At 42.1% G+C, this 27981-nt stretch overlaps 1 protein-coding gene across 1 annotated transcript in view; it reads right to left on the minus strand.

Annotated features, from left to right (window-relative positions):
* Positions 1–2561: 2561 nt before the first annotated feature.
* Positions 2562–27981, minus strand: part of BPGM (bisphosphoglycerate mutase) — a 33278-nt gene continuing 7858 nt past the window's right edge. The window contains exons 2-3 of the mRNA XM_027538951.1: positions 22245–22894; positions 2562–5032 (exon numbers count right to left, since the gene is read on the minus strand). Of these exons, the coding sequence (XP_027394752.1) occupies positions 4854–5032; positions 22245–22845 (780 nt within the window). The 5' untranslated portion in view covers positions 22846–22894 and the 3' untranslated portion in view covers positions 2562–4853. The remainder of the gene's footprint in view (positions 5033–22244; positions 22895–27981) is intronic.

The raw sequence follows: 27981 nt of genomic DNA on the forward strand, positions 1-27981 counted from the left end.
ATCTGTGAAACAGTATTTAGAAAACAAGATCAAGGTAACTAGGTGTGTTCATTATTACTAGGTTATGGCTTCCAGGCCCTTTCAGAGCACACAGCCAGAGCTTGGGGTGGGGGAAAGGGAGAAGAAATTATATACACATTCATACAAATATCTGCAGTTCAAAACTAGTAACATGGTGGTCTTTATCTTCCTCCACCTTCTCTCTCTTCTCCCTTTGTGAGTAACCTAATTTACAATAACATCAACAAATATGCTCAATTTTTAAACCTATGAAATTCAGAATTACTTAAGTAATTCTTTAAAACAGTCTCAGGAACACTTTCATCTTTAAATACTTGAATTTAACATCAGTGTTACCAAATCATCCCAAATTATCCTGCAGAAGTCACACAGAACAGACTAACAGCTCTCTAAAGAGCAAGGACAGATAATGCAACTGTACTTAGGACCTGAATTGGACAACTTAGCAATGGCTATTTCTTAAGAGTACCAAAATGGACAAATATCAGAAGAAATTACTGGGGCTTCCATTTTAACTGGTTGAAGACTATTAAAGGAGTTTTCCTTCTCAAAATCTATCCTATTTGATATTCAGCATTTGTTTCAAAGCAATCCAGTGGGCAGAGTGAGAAGACCCACATGATGGTGGTCACAAGAAGGTTTCCCGGGTAGCTCAGTGGTATAGCATCTGCCTGCCAAGTAGGAGACACCGGTTCGATTTCTGGGTTGGGAAGATCCCCTGGAGAAGGAAAGGGAAATACACTCCAGCATTCTTGCCTGGGAAGAAGAGGAGCCTGGTGGGCTCTGGAATTGCAAAAAGTCAGACATGACTTAGTAACTAAACAACAACAAAGTTAATGAAGTGGTAGTGGGTGATCAGTAAATGAGTATTGCTTGTGCTATTTAGTCTCAGCTTTTGTGGACGTTTAAAATGTTTTATAATAAAAAGATATTAAAAATATATTCCTGTTAAATCAGAGTAAGCATAAGTTTAAATGGCTAGCCCCAACTAAATAAAAGGCAAATAAAATGTGGCTCTATTATGTGAAAGTCAAATGATGACAATCTGGCTCATGTTTACGATTTTGTCTAAGGAACTTACATTTTTTGGACTTAAATTCCACGCCTTAAAAGCTAGTCTATATAGTGAGATTATCCTCCAATGAATACAATTTTGCCTATTGTGGGCAAGAGTGACTTTAATTCTGCTTATCATTTTGCTAAATAGCTTTGGCACTAGAGGGAGATTACATGATTAAAATGTTCTTATAGTATGGCCATTTCATATTTCCCTTGGGACAAAATTTCCCTCACAGTCCAATGTGGAAACCCTCAGGATACAGCATAACATAGCATCTGCCACAGTCAGATCTGCTGAGAGGCAAGGCATGATTTATGATGAGTAGTGCTATAGAAGTGAGCCCCAAACTTGCAAAATCCAACCACGCAGAAGACAAAAGCAGGAAAAGTGATCAGAGTCTGAAATGTTGAGGCAATTTTGTGTTTCTGAGGGAAGAGAAATATATGAAAGACTTCCCAGGTGAGAGGGAACCTGAACTTTGAAGAGAGACTCGCCACTTGTAAGAGCTTAAAAATGATGCTGGGGATGATGAACTTTCTGTCCAGTAAAGCCGGTTCCCCTACTTCATTCTGTCATAAACAGAGAGGGGCTGGAAAATAAAAAACTACATGGTAGGAAGGGGGTAAACATACGTGATCTCTGACTTTTCTTTCCTGGAAGAATTTCTGCTTCTGGCCACCAAGTTGGCCAATTGCAGCCCAACAGGGATTGGCTTTAACCAAAAAAAAGCATTTTGGCAACAAAGCTACAGAGCCTCTGGGGAGGCTTCCCAGGCTAGAAGACAAATAACCACTGCCATTAATGTGCACACAAAGGGCTGCATTTTAATAAAAGTGGTCATGACCCAAGATGAGAAATAGTCTGCAAATTTGGGGCAAAAGAATCTGGTTAAGCATGGAAATAGCCAGATCATGTTAAGAAATTTTCCTCGCACATCTTTATCAAGGAAATATACATGATGTAACGTATCCTAACTGAGGATGCTTTGTTAATTCAGTGCTCAAATTTGTACTGGATGATTTTAAGAACCTTTTTTCCTGAGGCAGAATTTTTTTTTTTTTTTTTTTTAAGAAAAACAAAGTCTCAATGTACTGGGATACAGGATTCATTTGAGACATTTAAAAATGAAAATTCATAGCATCTTGCTATGGCTATTATCTTACCACACTGGACCTGCATATAACAAGCATTACAGCCTGGGTAGAAAAAACTTGTCTAGGTGGTTCCAAGGCAAGCCAAACCTGGCCTGCCAAGGACCAAATTTCTAGATAAGCTATCATTTTTTAGATTTAAAAAATTCCCCCTTTTTATGGTCCCAGCTTGACATAGTACAGAGGATACCAAGGATCCAGGTTAGGCATACTTCGAGGTACCTACATCAAAAATCCTGAATACTTTGTAAACCGTGCAAAGAAAACAGGTTCACTAGGTGGTCTCGAGGTTGACGTGCTAAAGTTGTTAAAGATAATTGTACATCAAGTTTTCATAAATATCTCTTTTATTTCAGCCAAGATCTCAAAAACAATAAAACCAAAATTGTACCAGAATGTGTCAGCAACAATTATCCCTCTCTGAGGAAGTCTGTGAGATTCCAAAGTGACTAAGTGTGAGCACAGCTTTGCGCAAGGGAGCAATCATGCTGCTGGGGGTCCTCTGGAGGTGGACGTCTAGAGGTGGGGTGAGGGAAGAATCCAAATCTGGGATCTTGAGCTGCTTTAAGACATGGTCACCACTTGGGCTGGAAAATTCAGATGCCAGTTCCAGAGATAAAGCTGTTCAAAAATGGTCTGAGTTGAAGTTTAGCCATAGGTTTGGAATTCTAGGAAGACGGTAGTTGTGTCTGTGACCCTGATCTCTGAATTATCATAAAGAGTGCTATTTGGTTGGGCAACAGGACTGAAAAGGACGGCAACAGAAAAGACAGTAGTCGGTCAGGAATGTCAAGCAGCCACACTCCACGTCCTTACGCATTGCAGATGTGGCCAGCTGTGAGCAAACCACGTTCTTTTCAGCCATCTTTATCAGCTGATGCTCTAAGTCTTTATTTTTTATCTTTTGGCTGCGCTACACAGCACGTGGGGTCTTAGTTCCCTGACCAGGGATGGAACCCGTGTCCCCTACATTGGAAGTTCAGAGTCATAACCACTGGACTGCCAGGAAAGTCCCTCTAAATCTTGATTTAAGGATCAGTGGAGACCAAGCAGTGGCAAGGGTTTTATAGTTAGTTTCCTTCTAATGCCAATTTTACCACAAAATGGATACAAATAAACTAACCCACCAATGGAAAACCATGAAAAACTCGTGATACCTGTAATAGCTATTATAGTTGTAAACTGTTAAGATGACTCTATCATTGAAACGTATGTCACTTGCTTTGATATAAGGCAGTAGCTTAACGGAGAAGGCAATGGCAACCCACTCCAGTACTCTTGCCTGGAAAATCCCATGGATGGAGGAGCCTGGTAGGCTTCAGTCCATGGGGTCGCTGAATCGGACATGACTGAGTGACTTCACTTTCACTTTTCACTTTCATGCATTGGAGAAGGAAATGGCAACCCACTCCAGTGTTCTTGCCTGGAAAATCCCAGGGACAGAGGAGCCTGGTAGGCTGCTGTCTATGGGGTCGCACAGAGTCAGACACGACTGAAGTGGCTTAGCAGCAGCAGTAGCTTAAAGAAATGATGACGTACCTGTCTACAGCATCTAAAGACATCCTGTATCATTAAGATTGATGAGCAATCAATCAATCAGTCTGTGGTCTACCCTGAGTACTGTAGACTATGCACCATGTTTTGCCCTCAGCAGATAAAGAACAAATGTCCACTGACAAGTGCCAGTAAACCATTTCCCCTGTTCAAGTGAATGAAATTACACCCACTATATTCTAACTGCACCCTGACCCAAACTTCAATTTATAGAGAATTAAGCATGTCTGTGTGTTGAAACAAGTACAACTCTTTGTGTTACAGGAAGATGAAAGCAGAGACTAATTCAGTAGCCTGTACTTAATACTTAGGAATCATATGGAAATACTTTGGAGGTACCATTTTCAGACACAGAACTTATTTTTAAATCAATTTTAAGGAGCCCAAGATTAATGTTTAAAAACAAAAGAGAACATGAACAGCTATGGCTGTCTATATGCTGCTAATTCCAGCACTAGAGAGGAATTCCACCAGATGTCAAACAGGATGTCTCTGGACTTGAGACGAGCAAAAGGCCTTGCTGTTTGTAGCTGGCTGCTTTGGAAGAATCCATCTGTGACTCTCCCATTTAATGGGCCTCTGGTCTTACCTATCAGAGTACAAAAGACTAGTAATAAATACTTAAGTAGAGCATATTATCTAATATCCTTTATTATCATCCCAGAAATTTTCTATAAATACAAACGTCTTATTGAAGTGAAGGTCTGTCAATAGTGACTCAATACTGATTTACTGAATGAGAACGACCTTGAACTTAAGCTTCACTTGTTGCTTTTCCATCTCAGAAACTTAGGACATTGATTAAGCCCCACTGGTGATTAACTTAGTGACTAATTAAAAGGAGGCTGGCAGGGGTTAGCACATAAGGCTATGGGCATCCTAAAGCCTTTAACTGGGCCAACGTTAAGACCTAATTACCTCTACAAACTCTACCCCACAGCCTAGATCTGGAAAAATCAGGTGGGAAGACAGAAAAAAAAAGGGGGGGGGTGTGGGAGATGAGCACTCATAACACACCGCATGCCATTCCTTCTGCAGCTATTCCTAGCCAGCACGTGGGAAAAACTTTATTTGTCAGCTCGTTTCACTTTTCCTTGATCGTCAACTTTCTTAATGGCTGCTTGGATAGCCTCTTGGTCGCCCAGGAACTGGTGAGGCCCAACAGTACGCAGGTTCTCGTCCAGTTCCAGGAGAATGGGGACCCCAGTAGGAAGAGTAATGTTGATAATTTCTTCATCCGAGATACCTGGAGATCAAGAGGGGAAGAAACAAGGTGTTAAAGACAACCCAGGAGGAAGCTCTGGTTACGTATTTACGTGCACACTTACTTAGTCCCACATTAACTGTGTGTTTGGAACCATGCCAGATACTCAAGGATTCCAGCTATGGTCACTGGAAGCCAAGGACATTCCAGAAGATTTAAAAAAAAAAAAAAAAAGAAAGAAAGATGAGACAGAAATTTACATTACATCAAATCTTAGGAAAACATGTTTTGGGGCAACCTGTTGCTGGTTGTTTCCTAACTAAATGATTGACAGGTCTCGTCCTCTTGCCCTTTAACATTCCAACTGCTGGGAGAGCAAGGTGTGTGTGGGATCTGAGTTTGCAGACCAGGGATTAAACCCACAGCCTTGGCAATGAAAGCATGGAGTCCTTAGCCACTGGACCACCAGGGAATTCCATCAGACCTTTTTTAAGTAACCTGAATCATAGGTTGTTCAACTTTGACCAGAAGAGCAGGAGTTGTAGCAAGGGTAGTAGCAGCCGTGGTGGTTATAGGTTTTTTGGTTTTTTTTTAATGAGTGCTTTAAACGATAAATAGCTAATGTACATTTCACATGCCACATACTTTTCGAAGTACTTTATGTGTGTTAACTTGTTTAATCAGATATGCACTATTATTTTTCCATGTAACAATTTTGACACAGAGAGCTTAAGCAAACAATTCAAGATCACACAGGCTGTAAACAAAGCCTGGATTTAAACCTAGCTGAGGAGAGCGAAAAAGTTGGCTTAAAGGTCAACATTCAGAAAACTTAGCTCATGGTGTCCGGTCCCATCACTTCATGGCAAATAGATGGGGAAACAGTGGAAACAGTGGCTGACTTTATTTTTCTGGGCTCCAAAATCACTGCAGATGGTGATTGCAGCCATGAAATTAAAAGACACTTACTCCTTGAAAGGAAAGTTACAACCAACCTAGACAGCATATTGAAAAGCAGAGACATTATTTTGTCAACAAAGGTCCGTCTAGTCAAGGCTATGGTTTTTCCAGTGGTCATGTATGGATATGAGAGTTGGACTCTGAAGAAAGCTGAGCACCGAAGAATTGATGTTTTTGAACTGTGGTGTTGGAGAAGACTCTTGAGAGTCCCTTGGCCTGGGAGGAGATCCAACCAGTCCATCCTAAAGGAGATCGGTCCTGGGTGTTCATTGGAAGGACTAATGTTGAAGCTGAAACTCCAATACTTTGGCCACCTGATGCGAAGAGCAGACTCATTTGAAAAGACCCTGATGCTGGGAGGGATTGAGGGCAGGAGGAGAAAGGGACAACAGAGGATGAGATGGTTGGATGGCATCACTGACTCAATGGACATGGGTGTGGGTGAACTCCGGGAGCTGGTGATGGACAGGGAGGCCTGGTGTGCTGCGGTTCATGGGGTCGCAAAGAATCAGACACAACTGAGCGACTAAACTGAACTGAAACCTGCTACTGCTGCTGCTGCTAAGTTGCTTCAGTCGTGTCCGACTCTGTGCGACCCCGTAGACGGCAGCCCATCAGGCTCCCCCGTCCCTGGGATTTTCCAGGCAAGAACACTGGAGTGGGTGAGCTGAAACCTAAGTGTCTGTAATTAGTATACAATGTTTTTCAAGTTTTTCTGATTCAAAATGGACAAAGAGAGGAGACCTGAAGAAATGGAGTTAAGCTAATTAAAAGGTAACCGAAAGTGTTCAAATTATCTGCTTTAAAAACAGACATTTATTATATAGACTTCTAAACTCTAACCATATGCTTCTGTGCTATATTAACAGAAAGGACCTAGGGAGAGCAAGTTCTGAGGCAAGTTCAAGGGTCCTCCTTTACTTGGAAGGTGAGAATGGTAGAATAAGTTAGTGGCAGTTAGTTATCAATGCACTCTGTTGTTTTTATTAACTAATGGTCATAATTCGGAGGCCCTCTCTGGGCCTCCACTGCCTCTGTCTAATTAAAAAAAGAAACACACACTCTTCTCTACCACCATTACACAGGGTGTGAGGTAGAAGGAACGGACTTAAAAAGAGAAACATGACAAAGGACAGCATGAAAAGTATTTCTTCTTTCTCCACTAGGAATTCTCTTCTAGGTTGAAGATTTAAAGAGTAGGCTACTAACACATTACTTTGTCCTGCGAAGCTCCCACCCTCACACTGCAACCCTACCTATGATTACCACTCCTAACTAAAGCTGGCAAGAACAAATAAATTCAGACCAGACAGCCAGCTGTTTAGCTGGGAGATGACTGCCTTGGATTTTAAGAGCCCTCGGGCTCTGTCAGGTCAGATCTGTCAGCTGGACGCACAGCAGCTGCCGCATGTAACCCCTGGAGACAGTCAGAGCAGAATGCAACAGCACGTGGTTTAGAGCCAGCTGACCGCTAAGGATATAGAGAAACTGAAATCCTAATACATTGTAAATTAAGAGTATAAGATCCTGTGGAATCTTTGGGAAACAGTCTGGCAATTCTTCAAACAGGTAAACACAGAATTACCAGGGGACCCAGCAATTTTACTCCTAGGTACACACCCAAGAGAAATGCAAACATATGTCCACACAAAAACCCATACCCAAACCCTCAGAGCAGCATCATTCATAACAGATAAAAGATGGAAACAGCCTAAAAGTCCACCAACTGATGAATGGATGAATTAAATGTGGTAGATCCAGACAATGGATTATTATTTGGCAATAAAAAGGAATGAAGTGCTGCTGCTGCTGCTAAGTCACTCCAGTCATGTCCGACTCTGTGCGACCCCACAGACGGCAGCCCACCAGGCTCCCCTGTCCCTGGGATTCTCCAGGCAAGAACACTGGAGTGGGTTGCCATTTCCTTCTCCAGTGCGTGAAAGTGAAAAGTGAAAGTGAAGTCGCTCAGTCATGTCCAACTCGTAGAGACCCCATGGACTGCAGCCTGCCAGGCTCCTCCGTCCATGGGATTTTCCAGGCAAGAGTACTGGAGTGGGGTGCCATTGTCTTCTCCGGAATGAAGTGCTGATACATGCTAAACATTGATGACCCCTGGAAACAGTAGGCTAAGTGAAAGAAGCCCGTCACAAAGGAGTATATACTGCATGGTTCCATTTATACCAAATGGTGCCTTCCCAAGATGGTTCAGCAGGCAAAGAATCCGCCTTCCAATGCAGGAGACACAGGAGACGTGGGTTTGATCCCTGGGTCAAAAAGATCCTCTGGAAGAGGCCATGGCAACCCACTCCAGTATCCTTGCCTGGAGAATCCCATAGGCAGAGCAGCCAGGTAGGCTACAATCCAAATGATCATAGAGAGTCGGACACGGCTGAACAACTAAGCACGCATGAGGGCCAGAACTGGCAAATCTAACAGTGACGTAAATAGGTGTGTGGTTGCTTAGGGCCAGAGGGGATGGGAGGACTGCGCAGTGACAGCCAGGTACGGGGTGTTGTTTTTTTTTTTTTGAGGGTAATGAAAATGTTCTGAAATTGACTGTGCTAATAGATGGACAACTCTGTGAATAAACAACTCTGTGAAAAGCCACTGAATTATATACTTTAAATGGATGAACTGTATGGCATGTGAATTATATCTCTAGAAAGATGTTTGAAAAACTACTGAACAGATCCAGAGAAGTTTATGGTTCAAATCACAAGACAGTTAAGGTAGTAAAATTGGACTTTAAAAAAAAATTCCAACTTCCAGGACTTCAGCTCTGGTCATCTGACTCGTCGATGGCTATTTCCACCTCAGTACTAGGAGAGAGGAGAATGTTTATGTCCCTGTTCTGCCCTTGTGAAGGGCTGGGTGCTAACTGGACTCCAGAACCTAGAGGTCTCATGTTTTCAAGACTAGTACAGGGATGAATGGGCTTCGCCTGCGGCTCAGCAGTAAAGCATCCACCTGCAGTGCAGTAGACCAGGGCTCGATCCCTGGGTTGGGAAGATCCCCTGGAGAAGGAAATGGTAATCACTCTAGTATTCTTGCCTGGGAAATCCCATGGACAGAGGAGCCTGGCACGCTACAGTCCATGGGGTCGCAAAAGAGTAGGACATAACTTGGTGACTAAACAACAACAAGAGGGATGAACTGACTTGTCTGATCCCCTTGAAATAGCTAACACACGGGGATTATCATGGGCCAGGGTTAGGGGTTATGATGTGACCTCAGAGAAAAATGCTAGGTCTTTGGCAAGGGTCAAGGGGCACACGTGGAACTCATCTGACCATGGCCTCAGATCTAACCAGGTGTAACAAGTGTTATTTTTAAGAGCGTTACTCTCAAGCTCATGCTTATGGCTTAGATAACAACCCGGCTTTGTGTGGGACCAAATGAAAGAGCAAACTAAACAAAGGCCACGAGAACTATAATATTTCACCTATAAAGAAAGGAGAGTTCAACAAAAATAGAAATATTTCCAATAAATAAAGTTGACATTCCACTTTAATGACTACTCAAGCCATTCACAGAGCAGACTAATTACTTACAAATATTTAAAATACTTAGACCACTTAATAATCAGTCAACAGACTTAGTGACTGACATTTTAAAAAAGCAAATTAGGAAAAACCACAATGAAGCCATTACTTATTCCTCAATTTTGGCATAAGTCACATTCTTTGTCCTAAGAGAGTTAAGCAAGCAGAACTCCTAAGGCTAAAAAATGCATCTGCATTGGATTAAATCAAACCAAATCAATACTATATTATGCAATATCATATTACAAATGCATTAACGGGAACATCATATGAAAGTTATAATGAGTGGCCAGATATCACATCCTCCATCTGATAATGGGTTTAGATTGTTTTAAACGACATCTAAGAATGTTCTGAAGGGAAATATCTAATCCCGAATCAACTCCTTCTCCAACTCCCAACTGTTGTCTTTCATTCTTGAATCTTCCACGTAGGAGCATCTGAAAGTTAACTGCAATCCATTTTAATGACTGGGATATTTCAACTAAGAAATAATGAAAGTTTGATGGTAAGTCAAAGGAGTAACTCAAAGCCAATATGGGAAGAAATCTTAACAGCTTAATTCTCTGCACACAGGACCGACTTCAAAAAATCAAGACTGTATCTACAATGATTCCCCTGACCACTGAGCAGGAACAGGAACCATGGACAGTCATGAAGATCCCCACACAGATATACAGCACTACCCCTCTGCATTCTATCAGCGGTGGCTGAGCAAATACTCACTTCTCCCACCAGGATTGTAAGGCAATGTTTTAGCCACTCTTGTGATGCTCATGCTTTTGAACGGGGCCTTATGCAAGAATTTAGTAATGTTTGTTCAACTGTAAGGAATTTTATCATGTGTTGGCTGCTGGAATCCAGAAATTTTTTTAGCTTAATGATCCGATATTACAACTATATGAATTAAGTAAAGGCTGTTAGGAATAGAATGTTAACAAAAACTCTAAGACATATAGTCTGTACATATAGTCCTCAGAGGACTATGTCGGAGGTACAGTACCGGCCAAATTTCAGGAGATCGAAACGGAGACTCACAGTGTGCCTCAGAAGTACAGACTTTGCATGTCCAGGTCCAGGTGCTGCATCCTTGCACCAAGAATATATGGCACCTGACTTAATGGACCCTTGGCACATGGCCGAAATGAATGAACCTGAACTCTCTAAGCTTTCAAATTAAATCTAGTCCCTTACTGTTGAAGCTTTCACTAAAGATTGTGATTCCTTTATTACCTTTTTAAGGAAAAAAAAAGAGAGACGGTCAAAAAGGCTGAAGAAAAAGTCATTTGTATTTAGTGCACAAACAGCAAATAACTGAAATTAAATTTGTCTACTATATATTTTCTTTGGTTTTCTCCAAAGTGTTTGCCCAAAATCTTTGAATATCAGGAAACAAGAGAAAAGATGTTTGGGGAGACAGATCTATACAGGACAACGTGCGCGTGCGTGCTCAGCTGCTTCAGTCGTGTCCGACTCTTTGTGACCTCGTGGACTGTAGCCTGCCAGGCTCCTCTGTCCATGAGATTTTCCAGGCAAGAATACTGAAGTGAGTTGCCATGTCCCCCTCTAGGAGATCTTCCTGACCCAGAGATCGAACCCATGTCTCTTGTGTCTCCTGTATTGGCAAGTGGGTTCTTTACCATAAGCGCAACCTGGGAAGCCCTGGGAAACCCCAATTACATGATGCATATTTTTGGGAATTAGAGAAAGAGGGCAAAACTCCAATCAAATTATACAAATGGGAGGTGCCAGCCGCGCCCCCCTTCCTTTTCCCAATCACATCAGTCACAATTAAAACCCCACTGACGGGGACTTGTGATGAGAGTTCTGTATTCTTCTGTTGCCAAAATAAGAGCTGACACAAGATTCTGAATTTCATATATGTTCCACCTACTTTTAATTTTCTTTCTTTTAGGTTTGAATGCTATCCATGTACAACTTAAAAGACTGGCCAGGGGAGAATTAGAAATTGGTTATTTGAGTAGTATAACATGATGATAACATAACAGCCTCTGATTTAGAATAAGGCAGAGAGTAGAATCCATCCTACATCTAATTTTATAGTTAAATGCTTTACAATTTTAAAAAAGGAAGGTTTCTATAAATCAATAAGAGAAAGTGTAACCATACCGCTAGATAAGCATTTGCTTCACAGAAGAGAGGCCTGACTTTGCTACTTCTGAAAATATCCCACAAAATGCCAAAGGTGACTGGTCAGTCAGTCCCTGTCCCCACAGCAAGTCCCAGCTGACCTTTCCTCCTTAAGTCTCTAATTTCACTTCATCATTCTTTGCCTTGTTACGTGTGCAGCTGCACACAGTTCTTCAGTGGGGCAAGCCCATCTTGCATGCCACTTTTACTCCAAACTTGAAACTGCCTAGTCCTTTCTTGAACCCAGACTAAACAATCCACTTCCGCTGGCAACAGGCAGACTACATCCAATGCTTCAGTTCAGTACCTCGCTTCTCCTCCAATGTGGGCCTTCAGGAAACAAACAGGAAATGGCTCTGCCAACCACAGAGAAAGAAACACACACCCATCTGGAATGCAAAGGAACAGGGAGCTATTAGATACTAAGCCTGGGCTAGGAGTCATCGTGGTAGTAGCTGGTGAGAGGTGGGCCCTGCTGTAATCTCGACTTCTTAGTACAGCATGGGTGGTTGTTTATGCTGTTAAAAATCAATAAAGCAGTCCTTCATGTAGAGGTTTTCTTACTATATAGTATTTCATATATTTAAGTCTTTCTTCTGAAGGAATTAAGAACTACTATAAAGTTCAAAGTAAAGCAGTCCATGTCACTATACCAAACAGAAAGCCTTTGCACAGAGAAGGAAACTATCAACAAACCAAAGGCCAGCATTCTGAATGGGGAAAGATACCTGCAAAGTGATACATCCGATAAGGGGTTCATATCCAAAGTAGACAAGGAATTCAAACAATTCAGCATTAAAAAAAAAAAAAAGCAACCTGGGCAGAGGACCTGAATAGATGTTTCCCAAAGGAGAAATGCAGATGGCCAACAGACACATAAAAAGACGCTCAGCTGTACTAAACATCAGGGAAATGCAAATTAGAACCACAGTGAGATACCATTTCATTCCTCTCAGAGTGGCTATCATCAGAAAGACAACAAATAACCACTTCTGGCAAAGGTGGAGAAAAGGGGACCCTGTGCACTGTTGGCAGGACTGTAAATTGGTGCAGCCATTATAGAAAGCAATATGCAGGTTTTTCAAAACATTAAAAATAGAGCCACTATGCTGCTGCTGCTGCTTCACTTCAGTCATATCCGACTCTGTGCGACCCCATAGACGGCAGCCCACCCGGCTGCCCTGTCCCTGGGATTCTCCAGGCAAGAACACTGGAGTGGGTTGCTCTAATAATTTCACTTCTGGGTATTTATCCAAAGAAAACAAAAACACTAATTCAAAAAAAAAAAAAAAATACACACAAACCAATGTTCACTGGAACATTATTTATAATAGTCAAGAAATGGAAGGAACCTAACTATTCATTGATAAATTAATGGATAAACAAGATGTGGTGCATATACACAATGACACATTACTTAGTAATAAAAAAGATAGCTTGCCATTTGTGACAATATGGATGGCTCTACAGGGTATTACACTAAGTGAAATCAGGCAGAGAAAGACAAATACCATGTGATCTCACATGTGAAACCTAAAAAACCAACCAAACAAAACAAATGAAAACAATCAATGATTGTTCAAATGAAAATTTAAAAACATGACTTACAGGCTTCCCTGGTGGCTCAGTGGTAAAGAGTCCACCTGCCAATGCAGGAGACATGGGTTCAATCCCTGGTCTGGGAAGATCCCACATGCAGTGGAAAAACTAACCCCATGCATCACAACTGAGCCCACGTGCTGCAACTCCTGAAGCCCACGCACCCTTGGGCCTGTGTTCCACAACAGGAGACGCAGTGCAATGAGAAACCCACACACTGCAAGGGGAGCAGCCCCCTCTCGCACAACTAAAGAAAAGCCCATGTAGCAGCAAAGACCCCGCACAGCCAAAAATACATTTTAAAAATTAAAAAAACATGATTTGGCTATACTAAATAGCAGAGTAAGACATAGAAACAAAGCAAAACAAAATACCGAACCACAGTTTTCCAGTAAGTTCAAACACTTGTTCTAATTCCTACCAGAAACATGTATGCAAAATGCCCAGAACTGTGTTTAGCGCACAGCATGCGCTCAAAAAAGGGCCATCTCATATAGCTGTACCAGGGAGTGTCATTCACAAACCACAATGTAAAACCATAATAATATAAGACTCAATTAGTTGCATGAAATTACCTTTTTATACTTTACTTGCCAAAGATACTCAAGTCAGCTTCTCATAACAGTATTCCAAACAGAAAGATCAAGGGAAGGGCTACTTTTCAGGAAAAAAATTAAAACAGCTCAGGTGGTAAGTATCCTGTGGACAGAGGAGCCTGGTGGGCTGCCGTCTACGAGGTTGTACAGAGTCGGACACGACTGAGGTGACTTAGCAGCAGCAGCAGGTAGTAAGAGGAGACTCACTGAACTGGGTTTGGGCTTTGTTCACTTATCATGGTCATGGCTAAGCCCTGAGGTCTGTCTGGGTTTTACTTTAATTCAACAGCATCTGCCTTCTTTCCCACAGGCAGGATTTGACTGACTTTAGGACAGAATCAGGAGAAGAAATTGGCAACCCACTCCAGTATTCTTGCCTAGAGAATCCCGTGGACAGAGGAGCCTAGAGGGCTGCTGTCCATGGGGTCGCACAGAGTCGGACACGACTGAGCGACTTCACTTTCACTTTTCACTTTCATGCATTGGAGAAGGAAATGGCAACCCACTCCAGTGTTCTTGTCTGGAGAATCCCAGGAATGGGGGAGCCTGGTGGGCTTCCATCTATGGGGTCACACAGAGTTGGACACGACTGAAGCGACTTAGCACCAAATATTTGAGAAACAAAATAACATCTTAGGAACTTTCTCCATTATCAGGGTACGTATAATCTAGAGTAGATGAGTAACACGTGTACACTCTTAGCCAAAAGATCTTAAGGCCCTTGGAGACTTCAGGGCAGACCAATTTCCCAATTAGTTCCGTGACTGGCTTATCCTTCTTTCCAATCCAAAGTTACAATAAGGTATTTGTATAAGACAGTATGCTGTCATTGATTCTCTCAGTTATCGTACTCTGCCCAACAGAAGGCAAGATGCTTTAAGTGTGTCAAACAATTTAAGAACAGTATGGGGGAAAACTGCCCACTTCCTTGAAAGATCCTGTTTGAAGGGGAGAATTTTACAGAAACATATCTAGAAAACAGGACTAGGAATCAGATCAGTCTACAACAACATTCATTGTTACCTTTGTGACCAATGCAAAGAATTTAGCAACTTTTGTACTTACAGGGAATAGGCAATCGGGTCACACCCATTTCAAAGATTCATTCTTAATACAGGTGAATAACCTTTATAATAAATGACCATATAATTTATCATTCAAGCTGGGGCACTTCAGAAAGTGAAAGGAGATGCTGTGAATAACTGTACTAGGGTAATAGACATTAGTCAAAAACAGGGGGATGTATAGAAATATAAATTCACAGAAAAAATAAATTAGCAATTAAGATGGTAAATTTTATGGTTTTTCAAAAAAATATCTTCACTGTTGCGTGAGGGCTTTCTCTAGTTGCAGCAAGTGGGACCTACCCTGTAGTTCTGGTGCACACACTTCTCATTGTGGTGGCTTCTCTTGTTGCAGAGCACAGGCTCTAGGCACATGGGCTCAGCAGTTGTGGTGCATGGGCTTAATTGCCCCCACCACATGCGGAATCTTCCTGGGCCAGGGATTGAACCCATGTCCCCTGCACTGGCAGGCAGATTCTTAACCACTGGACCACCAGGGAAGTCCTTTACATTTTTTTAACACAATAAACACATATAAACACAAATAAATTGGCCAGTCATCTTTTTCTATTAGAAAAATCTTGTATTTTCCCCTTAAAGTAAGGGGGTGTGTGCCTCTTGCTCAGTCATGCCTGACTCTCTGCAATCCCATGCACTGTAGACCACCAGACTCCTCTGCCTATGGAGTTTTCCAGGCAAGAATACTGGAGCAGGTTTGCCACTTTCTACTCTAGGGGATCTTCCTGACTCACAGATCGAACCCTCGTCTCCTATATCTCCTGCATTGGCAGGCGAATTCTTTACCATTGTGCCCCTTGGGAAGCCCTTTAAATAAGCGAGATTCACTTAATTTTTGGAATCTTGGAAAGTCAGTATCTGAATTCAATTTGTTGTTGCTCAGGGGCTCAGTTGTGTCCGCCTCTGTGACCCCACAGGCTGCAGCACGCCAGGCTTCCCCGTCCTGCACCACCTCCGGGAGCTTGCACAAACTCATGTCCACTGAGTTGGTGATGCCATCGAACCACCTTGTCCTCTGTCATCCCCTTCTCCTGCCTTCTATCTTTCCCAAATCAAGATATTTTCCAAATTCAATAGAATGTTTTTTTTTTTTTTTTAGATTGAGAATTTATCAAGTACCACATGAAAATTAGGTTTCCTAACCTTCCAAGAAGATCCACCAGCAAAGCAGGAGACCCTGGTTAGATCTCTGGGTTGGGAAGAACCCTTGGAGAAAACAATGTCTACCCACTCCAGTATTCTTGCCTGGAGAATTCCATGGACAGAAGAGCCTGGAAAACTATAGTCCATGGGGCCACAAAGAGTTGGACATGACTGAAGCGACTAACACGACACATGTAGCCTTCATACATGAACTCATGAAGGTTAATGACATATAAAATAACTAATGTTGGTATTCCTATTTGTGAGCATATACATCTACAATAAATTTTTTAAAGGGCTATGATCTCACTAAATTATCAGAAATGACATGGAAGAAATAAACACTTTCTTCTGATCTTTAAAAAGTGACTTATGCTTAATTCTTGGAGCTGTGGCATAGAATACTTGGATCTTCTTTTTCAACATACACTGTAAGAGAAATTTTAGTAGAGGGAATTAGCGTTTAGAGGATTCCTAAAATAAGAGATAACAAGTATTTATGATGTGACCCTAAAGCCTAGTCCAGTCTATTTCCAGCACGTGAAGTCCTTTTCTTCCACATTAGGCATGGACGTTACTACAGGGAATCTTAGCAACAGCAAAGAACCTTGATGAATCTTAACAACAGTACCACCAGGGGGTACTACAGACCAAAAGGGAACAAAGCTGTTCTCCTCCCAAGGATCGGGGAGCCAAGATCACAAACCACTCTTAAGACTTCCTCTGATTCATGTCAATGTATGGCAAAAGCCACCATAACAATGTAAAGTAATTAGACTCCAATTAAAATAAATAATTAAATTAAATTTAAAAAAAAAAAGACTTCCTATGGACAAACTGCAATCTTCACTCATTTGCTTCCCCAGCTATTGGCTTGTGCCTAATGATATATTCTGGTTTTTCTGCCAATTTTTTCCCCCTGAATGTCTGCCATACTTCCTGGTTACCAATCCCACCATTTCTACCTTCCCTATCTCCCTTCCATATACCTCCCTTGTCTTCTCCTGCAGACAACAGCCAGCCTTATACCTTTCTCTACACGTACCTTCTATTCTTTGTATAACTGACCTCTTCGAGCATGAACACTGCTGTTTTAAATCAGTTATTCCCCAAATGAAAACATTTTTTATACAGCTTGTTTACAGTGATAGGGATAGGAGTTATAATTTAAAGTTGCTCCTACTTCATTAATCTCTGAAAGGTAAGTTCAGTTCAATTCAGTAGCTCAGTCGTGTCCAACTCTTTGCGACCCCATGAATCGAGGCACGCCAGGCCTCCCTGTCCATCACCATCTCCCAGAGTTCACTCAAACTCACATCCATCGAGTTGGTGATGCCATCCAGCCCTCTCATCCTCTGTCATCCCCTTCTCCACCTGCCCCCAATCCCTCCCAGCATAAGAGTCTTTTCCAATGAGTCAACTCTTCACATGAGGTGGCCAAAGTACTGCAGTTTCAGCTTTAGCATCATTCCTTTCAAAGAACAGCCAGGGCTGATCTCCTCTAGAATGGACTGGTTGGATCTCCTTGCAGTCCAAGGGACCCTCAAGAGTCTTCTCCAACACAGTTCAAAAGCATCAATTCTTTGGTGCTCAGCTTTCTTCACAGTCCAACTCTCACATCCATACATGACCACTGGAAAAACCATAGCCTTGACTAGACTGACCTTTGTTGGCAAAGTAATGTCTCCACTTTTCAATATGCTATCTAGGTTGGTCATAACTTTTCTTCCAAGGAGTAAGCGTCTTTTAATTTCATGGCTGCAGTCACCATCTGCAGTGATTTTGGAGCCCCCAAAAATAAAGTCTGACACTGTTTCCACTGAAAGGTAAGTTAGTTCCATACAATCCATATTAAAGGAAGAAAGACCTTCACAAGAAAAGTTAATTGAAGCCTAAGAACAAATGCCCACTAATTTCTCACTCAGTCGTGTCTGGACTCTTTGTGACCCCATGGACTGTCGCCCACCAGGCTCCTCTGTCCATGGGGATTCTGCAGGTAAGAATACTGGAATGGGTTGCCATTCCCTTCTCCAGGGGATCTTCCCAACCCAGGGACTGAACCCAGGTCTCTTGCATTGCAGGTGGATTCTTTACCATCTGAGACACCAGGGAAGCCTCAGTAATGCCTATAAATCCATTTCTGCCCCAATGGTCAAAGCTGCGTTTTAATTTTTGTATTTATTCTATACTCCACATCCATGCACTTCTCCTTTGTTACCTGTCACTTCCATGTATTTGCCCCAAACTACTGCTTTCCAGGGCTATATCAAATCCTCTCATTTTTAAATCTCATTGATTATTTTGTAGCTTTAGTAATTCACATACAACTGACCCATACAACTGACCCATTGAACGTACACAATGGCTTTTAGCATATTCAGAGTTGTGCAAAGATCACCACAATCAGTTTTAGAATATTTTCACCACCCCAAAAAGAAACCCTGCATGTATAAGCAGTCACTCTTCACTCCACCCTCTTCCCCTCCAACTCAGTCCCAGGAGACAAACAATCTATTTTATTGTCTATATAGATTTGCTTATCCTGGAGATTTTATACCAGTACAATCCTACAATATGTGATCCTTTTTGATTGGGGTCTTTCATGTAATAATGATATCGAAGCTCATCCACATTATAGAATGTTCACTAGCTACTTTTTAATGCCGAATAATATTTAATTGTATGGACATACTACATATTTCATCTGTCCAGTCATCCACTGATGGGCATTTGGGTTGCTTCTACATTTTGTCTTTTATGAATAATGCTGCTTTGAAAGTTTGTGTACAAGTTTTTGTTTGGACATATGTTTTCATTTCTCTTAGGTATTGTTATGCACTTAACTGTATTTCCCCCAAAAAACGTATGTTGAAGGTAACCTCCAGCACCTCAGAATGTGATCTCACTTAGAAATGAGTTTTTATAGAGGTAATCATGTTAAAATGAGGTCACTGGGTTAGGCTCCAGTCCAATATTTTGGGTATCCTTATAAACAGGAAAATTTGGACAAGATGCAGAGACACACAGGTAGAACCCCAAGTGAAGATGGAGGGTTGCACTGATGCATCTACAAACCAGGAATGTTACGGATTTCTGGCAAACACCAGAAAATGCAAGAGGCAAGACAAGATTCTCTCCTACAGCCATTAGGGGGAGCAGGACCCTGCCAATACTTGATTTAGGACTTCCAGCTCCCAGGACTGTGAGACAATTATTATCTGTTTTTCTAAGCCACCCAGTCACCGGCCCTTTGTTACAGTCACCCTAGGAAATGAATACAGGAATGTATCTAGGGGTAGAACTGTTGGATCACTGTTTCACCATAAAGGAACTGCCAGATTGTTTTCTCAAAAAGCTGTATCATTTGGTTGTTTTCAATAAATTATTAGTGATTTCAAAACCTCCCTCAAATACAGTCAGCTCTTCTGTGTGTTACCTTGTCCTTGACGAGTAATTCTCTCTCCAACCCCACCAAGATGGCAATCCTCCTAACCACCATTTATTAAGCCTTCCCATATTTTTCAAAAAAGAATAATAACATGGTTAAATTACCAATGCACTAATAGAAGGGGGTATTAGAGTAAACTATAGTTGGGGCTGTAGAATAATCTAAGCACTCTAAACGTTAAGACAGGCAAAGAGTAAGTAGTACCAGACAGCAGGAAATTGTCTTTAAAAGGAGGATTTCCAAGCTGAGATGGGGAAGAGAAGAGGATCCATAAGGAGATGATAGCAGTTTCTTGAACGAAGGGAATCTGGCCACAGAAAGATCTAAATTCCATCTCTGGAAAAAAGGAATTAGTCTGGGGAGAAGAGAATATATCTTCTGGAAGAAACTTTGAAATTCTGAATTTTGGTTTGTTGTTCTCCTGAAAGGAGCCTCAACTCTTCTTCAAACAATAAAGTACTATAATAAACCCAGTAATGATGAAGTTATATATACATATTTAATCAAATATCTGACTATTCTGAACAAGGAAGAATAAAACTCTTTATACAGTTGAGTAAATAAGATACACATACATACCCACACATAAACAGATCAAGCACCATGCCTGGCCAATAAAGTTTTTAACAGCTAATAAAGTCTATAGATTTCAGATCTCTGCACAAGGAATGGATGTCAGGTATACGAGTTATGACTTGGCTCTTGGCCATGTTATAAAAATTAGAGGGGAAAAAAACACATGCTAAAGGTTTACATTAAAATCTCATAAAGATCACTTCATTTTGTTAACAATAACCTATTTTCATTTATTTCATGTGCAATGTCAACCTTTTCATTTTTCACAACCTCGAATAGAAAAGCAAAGCAGAATGAAAAGGGAATGTTGGAGAAATACATTCTAATGCCAGTGAGCTAACTGCTGACAGTGACAAGAGACAGGAGAACACCAGACAGAGCCCATCACACAAAATGCACAACCATCAGGATTATTTGGGAAACGAGCGCATCAAGGCTGTATATTGTCACCCTGCTTATTTAACTTACACGCAGAGCACATCATGCAAAAAATGCTGGGCTGCATGAAGCACAAGCTGGAATCAAGAACGCAGGGAGAAATATTAATAACCTCAGATATGCAGATGACTCCACCCTTACGGCAGAAAGCAAAGATGAACTAAAGGGCCTCTTGATGACGGTGAAAGAGGAGAGTGAAAAAGCTGGCTTAAAACTCAACATTCAAACAACGAAGATCATGGTATCTGGTCCCATCACTTCATGGCAAATACATGGGGAAACAATGGAAACAGTGACAGACTTTATTTTCTTGGGCTCCAAAATCACTGCAGATGGTGACTGCAGCCATGAAATTAAAAGACACTTGCTCCTTGGAAGAAAAGCTATGACCAACCTAGACAGTGTATTAAAAAGCAGAGACATTGCCAACAAAGGTTCATATAGTCAAAGCTATGGTTTGTTCAGTAGTCATGTATGGATGTGAGAGTTGGACCATACAGAAGGCTAAGCACCAAAGAATTGATGCTTTTGAACTGTGGTGTTGGAGAAGACTCTTGAGAGTCCCTTGGACTGCAAGGAGATCAAACCAGCCAATCCTAAAGGAAATCAGTCCTGGAAGGATTGATGCTGAAGCTCCAATTCTTTGGTCACCTGATGTGAAAGCTAACTCATTAGAAAAGACCCTGATGCTGGGAAAAATTGAAGGCAGGAGGAGAAGGGGACGACAGAGGACAAGATGGTTGGATGGCATCACCAACTCGATGGACGTGAGTTTAAGCAAGGTCCAGGAGATGGTGAAAGATAGGGAAGCCTGGAGTGCTGCAGTCCATGGGGTCACAAAAAGAGTCGGACTCGACTGAACAACAACCGGGATTGTTGAGTGAAGGGAGAAAGGAGAGAGAAAACCCCTGAAGATGTTACAGTGCAATCACGGTGCCCCAAACTGGTGAGCTCGAGTCCTTCAAAGAGTTCATGTTACTTAAGAGATAGGTAACAACAGTACTTTCTAGAACACAACATCAAGGAATTAAAATTAAAGCTACTGATTATCTCTAATAAGCCATCATTTTCTTTTCCTTCTCCTGAACTTTCTCCCAGTCGATGACTAAATCTGGTCTGGAAAGAGAAGACTGGAACAAAACAATTATCCAGGAAACCTACGTCTGAAAATACAGCAATGGTTGTTTAAAGCTGGAAGAACATGAGCAAGACTAAAATCTATATAATTTTACTTATCGTGAAACACTAAACAACCAACAACAAAAAAAATGTACCTTGCATACCATTTCTACAGAAACCTCTTCCCTCCCCAGCCTCCTCTTACCTGGTTACTACAAAAGACACATAATCTTTTAAATCAGTGCTTCTCAAGCACTTGGAGAAGCCCAAGCAGCAGTATCAGCATCACCTGAAAATTCTTTGGAAAAGCAAATTATGGAGCCACACCCCGGGCCTACAGGCTCCAAGAGTGGGGCCAGAAACCAGGGGTGGTCCAAATGCTCCCTCCCTTTAGGTGATTCTGAGGCTTCCTGAAGTTAGAGCAAATAATACAAACGTAAAATACCCAGGATTTCTGATAGAACAAAACAATCCTTAAACGGCTGAAGTGACAGAAGGTGCTAGGGAAGGAAAGTCTATAATGTAAACTGTGCATTATTAGTTTAGAAACCATGTTCTTTCTAGACTAAGACCTGGTTAGTAATAGCATGAAGATGGTACCTTCCAGATATTTCAGGAGTGCCCGGCAGCTATTTCCATGAGCAGATATCAGAACGGTTTTACCACGCAATACTTCAGGAGCAATCCTCTCATTCCAATAGGGAAGGAGTCTCTCCAGAACATCCTTTAAGCTCTCGGATCGTGGCAGCTGATCCAAAGGCACATCACACACTTTATATTTCCGGTCGTTGTAGATTTCATGGTAGTAAGGATGGGACTCCTCGATGGGAGGAGGGGTCACGTTGTAGCTCCTTCTCCACAGCCTCACCTGCTCCTCGCCATGATTCAATGCCATCTGCTCCCTGTTGAGACTGATCAAGGCTCCGTAGTGACGCTCGTTGAGACGCCAGGAGCTCTCCACAGGAACCCACTCCTGCCCCAGCTCTTCCAGGATCAGCCAGGCTGTGTGGATAGACCGGTTCAGGATGGATGTGAACACGAGATCAAACTCAAAGTTTAGTGCTTTGAGTTGCTTCCCACAGTTCCGCGCTTCCTGCAGTCCATCACTGTTGAGTTTCTGATCCACCCAGCTACAAAAGCGGTTCTCTTTATTCCAGGCACCCTCTCCATGTCTTAACATAATCAGTTTGTACTTGGACATATTGATGGCTGAGCTTCTCTAGGGCCAGTGTTCAGTGACAACAATATATCTAGATGGAGAAGAAACAAGAAGTATGAAAGTTATATGTTTTATTCAAATGACTACCTGGGAGTGGAAGCACAACTTTCCAACAGCAAGTTTCTAAAATACACTGGAATGATTCCTTGAACTGTTTTGACATCAGGCATCCAGCAACTCATACACACTATGGCACATACGGGCAGAGTCTACAGATAATTACATGGAACCTAGTTAGCTGACATAAATTTTCTGATGATTAGATAGTATACGTTAATTGGATGACATAAAACAACAGAACACTTCATTCTAATGGCATGCTACATTTCCATCAGATAAAAAGGCAGTTCCTGCTTACAGAAGAGACGATTTAATAGAATGAGTTGTACATGTCTAAAATGATGACTTTAGAACTGGGAACTCCCAGCTTTGAGAAGCTGATTCAAGATGGAAGGAACACCCTTCTCATTCTGTTTTCCCTCTGGTGAAGAAAGAAATATTTACAGTCTTATCTTATTATAGAAGTTATTAAACATGCTAATTCAATAAACCACATTCAGCTGGTATGTAAATCACCGAGTGGAGAAAACTGGCTCTTCAATGCCATAGTCTACACCACACACACAAGAAAATCTAAGTTTCAACATTTAAACAATACTAAGATGATTCTGAAAGAGATGGAAATATCACACCACCTGATCTGCCTCTTGAGAAATTTGTATGCAGGTCAGGAAGCTACAGTTAGAACTGGACATGGAACAACAGACTGGTTCCAAATAGGAAAAGGAGTTCGTCAAGGCTGTATATTGTCACCCTGCTTATTTAACTTCTATGCAGAGTACATCATGAGAAACTCTGGGCTGGAAGAAACACAAGCTGGAATCAAGATTGCCGGGAGAAATATCAATCACCTCAGATATGCAGATGACACCACCCTTATGGCAAAAAGTGAAGAGGAACTCAAAAGCCTCTTGATGAAAGTGAAAGTGGAGAGTGAAAAAGTTGGCTTAAAGCTCAACATTCAGAAAACGAAGATCATGGCATCTGGTCCCATCACTTCATGGGAAATAGATGGGGAAACAGTGGAAACAGTGTCAGACTTTATTTTTTGGGGCTCCAAAATCACTGCAGATGGTGACTGCAGCCATGAAATTAAAAGACCCTTACTCCTTGGAAAGAAAGTTATGACCGACCTAGATCAGATCAAATCAGATCAGTTGCTCAGTCGTGTCCAACCCTTTGCGACCCCATGAATCGCAGCACGCCAGGCCTCCTTGTCCATCACCAACTCCCGGAGTTCACTGAGACCCACGTCCATCGAGTCAGTGATGCCATCCAGCCATCTCATCCTCTGTCGTCCCCTTCTCCTCTTGCCCCCAATCCCTCCCAGCATCAGAGTCTTTTCCAATGAGTCAACTCTTCGCATGAGGTGGCCAAAGTACTGCAGTTTCAGCTTTAGCATCATTCCTTCCAAAGAACACCCAGGGCTGATTTCCTCTAGAATGGACTGGTTGGATCTCCTTGCAGTCCAAGGGACTCTCAAGAGTTTTCTCCAACACCACAGTTCAAAAGCATCAATTCTCCAGCGCTCAGCCTTCTTCACAGTCCAACTCTCACATCCATTCATGACCACAGGAAAAAAACCATAGCCTTGACTAGACGGACCTTTGTTGGCAAAGTAATGTCTCTGCTTTTGAATATGCTATCTAGGTTGGTCTAAATTTCCTTCCAAGGAGTAAGCATCTTTTAATTTCATGGCTGCAGTCACCATCTCTAGTGATTTTGGAGTCCCCAAAAATAAAGTGTGACACTGTTTCCACTGTTTCCCCATCTATTTCCCATGAAGTGATGGGACCAGATGCCATGATCTTCGTTTTCTCAATGTTGAGCTTGAGGCCAACTTTTTCACTCTCCACTTTCACTTTCATCAAGAGGTTTTTTTAGTTCCTCTTCACTTTTTGTCATAAGGGTGGTGTCATCTGCATATCTGAGGTTATTGATATTTCTCCCAGCAATCTTGATTCCAACCTAGATAGCATATTCAAAAGCAGAGACATTACTTTGAGCAACTGAACTGAACTGAAGATGATTTCAACCAACCTTAGCATTCAATATGGTAGTCACTTAAATAATCTCTCACCTGACTCAAGATGACAGTTTTTGGCAGAAATAAATCTGGATACAAAACAAGCTATCAAATCAAGCAGCTGAGAGATGCTGCCTGTAGGAACAGATTACCAGAAGCAGGTCTGCAGGAGTGAGAGGAGCACCCAGATAGGGAGGCCACAGCTCCTCCTCGCAACCCTTCAGCTGTCCTATCCATGCCAGCCACATCGCAGAGGAAGACTCTAGTAAGGTGGGACAGGCAACCCTAGAGTGTTCCTGAACCCCCTAACTGAAGCTGCTAGCCCAGAAATCTGGACCCACTCAGTCCCCTGGAGAAAATCTGCAGCCTGGCTGCACCAGCCTGCCTCACTGGCCTTTCACCGGACACATCCACACTGACAAATGCTACTCGGTTTGTGCACCCAGCACTTTCCACACCAGGGGGCACAGATTATACAAACATCAGGGCCTGGTATTCTGCCATTCTTGGCAACTTCCATGAACTGGAGATACTCTGTCCCACTTAAACTGTGATTCGACCACAGTTATATAATAATCAGTGATGAAGTTAATTGGAATCTGGACCTAATTTCTTCCTTTCTTTAGTTAATTCCGAGAGATTCTGAAGTCGGAGGAAAGTCTTTACAACAAAGCTTTCAATTTCAGAGGGTCAAGAGCGGACCTGAGGGAAGAAGCAGATGGAGATGATCTGCAAGTGGTTGAAAAGTGACAGCAGTTAGGTTTATGACCTTCCCTTCTCATCGGGCGTCAGTGAAGTCTGACCTTCATTTAGTGCATTGCAAAGGGAAGCACCAGGTTATCGGAACAGCCTGGGCTCAGGACGCAGGTGAAGGTACCTTGCAGAGCCGAGACTTTCCAGAGGGAGAACGATGCCTCTCCCCTCAACCCAGATGGTCATCAAGGGGCAGAAAACTCAAAATGGGATGAAAGGCAGCTAGGCAGTGTTTGGCTAGGTGATTACTGGTACCTGGAAGTGGAGTATCCATGAAACGAATGAAGCTCAAGCTTTAGGGCCCCTCACTTGAACAAGCTACTTCTAAGGTGCTGGGAGAGACCAATTAATGAATTCACATGGATGAGAACATGTATGTGTGTTTAATCAGCAAAACAAAGACACTTGGGTATTGTTTTTTTGAACAGCCCACCCCAATCCACTAAGTGCTAGAAGCTTCTGGCCCATCAAAAACTGGATTCATGCCCATGCAACATTTTATTTACTGCCCTGTTTTTGGTGGTGGTGCTGGAGGGGGATGGAGAAAAGAGAAGCTGTCAATGGTTCTCTACCTCAGCCCTTACTGTGTCTTGTCAAGCAAGAAGCTCCTTATAGCAAAGAAGTTATTTTTCACTTCAAATGAAGAGTGTGATGCACAAATATTGTAGGCAGATGCACCTCTTCAACGTCTTTTGATGATGAACTATTCTGAGGGGGAAAAAAGTGTAGCAATATCATAAACACTCAGGCACCTATCACAAAGCTTTACAGTATTTTAATCAGCTCTATTTGTTTACTTTAAGAAATAAGGCACTTTCTGTTTCTTCCCTCTCAAAATATATACACTGGAGCAGAGAAATAGTGCTACAGCCACAAAGACTCTACAAATACACCAGACCCTTATTATGGTGCACAGAGGGCAAACACAGGGTAAGATACTGAACTGGAGCATCTACTTCAGGTCAATAAAGTCCCTTCCCTCTCTCCTCCTTGCTATCAACTAACCTTTGCCATTTAATTAATGGCTGAATATTTACAAAGGAACTGTTGAGGTTTACAGCTTGCAATCTTTATGATTCAATCTCTGTGGGAGCTGGTAAGCCAAGTGTTTACCAACAAATACAACACTGCAGTTTCATTTAAAGTTTCAGGCAGGGACTGCAGATCTGTGCGGGGCTGCAGGGGTAGTGGGAACATTGCTGAACTGCAGAGAACATATGCGCTTCTCTGATGGATGCAACTCATGCACATTGACACATGGATGGAGCATCTGTATAATCTAGTCTTGCTGAGCTAAGGGTACCATTCTAGAACTTTTCTGGAGAACACAGAGAAGCTGAGGGCTGCTGGAAACAGAAGACTGGAGAGAATGCAAGACTCAGACCAGAAAAAACTTGTGAATTCTGTTTTGAAGAATAAATAATTTTTTTTTTTTTTGGTAACATGATCATTTCAGCTTAGAAGCTCATAGGAAAAATGAAAGGGGTAACTACTACTTAGCTCCAGCCCATTTCTCTGTGAGACTGAGGAACTGAGGTCTTCAATTTTCCAATTTTCAAAAGAACTGGAAATGTAATTTCATGTGATATCTGATACAAATACTAGCAACTAACTAGAATACATTTTAAAAAACATGAGCTAAACAAGACCTGAGGGTAGCTTGAGTCTGCTAGTGTATGACCTGTGACTTAAAGGGGAAGTTCCTCCAGGTCACAGGTGAATGGGAAGCCCCACCCCCACCTCCTGGAGCTGGTCAGAGCCCAGGCCTCCAGGCTCTAATCTGGGCCCTTTCTCTGTGGTTGTCCAGTGCACTTTTTCAAAGGACAGACCTGCTAATCCCCACATATGCCAGGCTCCCTTGTTCCCGACCCTCCTTTCACCAAACCTTTGCCAGTGCCTTGCAGAGTCCCAGCTCTGTAATCAAACTCCTACTCAACTTTGGACTCTTCTGGAATGTTTCCTCCAGCTCTCAACATTGACCAAACTGAAAATGAACTGAGCACAAAACTATTCGCAGGTGTCTGCTTTTCCCTTTAGCAGGGTTATTTGTGCCTCATATCCTGGGGTGGAGGCAGCTGATGGTCAGGGTCCTGCTCCCTCCCTCTTGATGGTACCGCCTGACCAAATGCCTCCACCCCCACCATCTTCTGGGCAGGAGCAGGGAGCTTTGATTCTGAGAGTCGTGCAATATTCAGCCATAGTTATCTTACCCTCATGTATTAGCTACAAACTTCCTGAAAATTGAGTACCCTGTTTAAAACCCTCAAATTACTTCCTGT

Source organism: Bos indicus x Bos taurus, chromosome 4 (genome assembly GCF_003369695.1).
Source record: "Bos indicus x Bos taurus breed Angus x Brahman F1 hybrid chromosome 4, Bos_hybrid_MaternalHap_v2.0, whole genome shotgun sequence".
In the NCBI taxonomy this organism is placed as follows: Eukaryota; Metazoa; Chordata; class Mammalia; order Artiodactyla; family Bovidae; genus Bos; species Bos indicus x Bos taurus.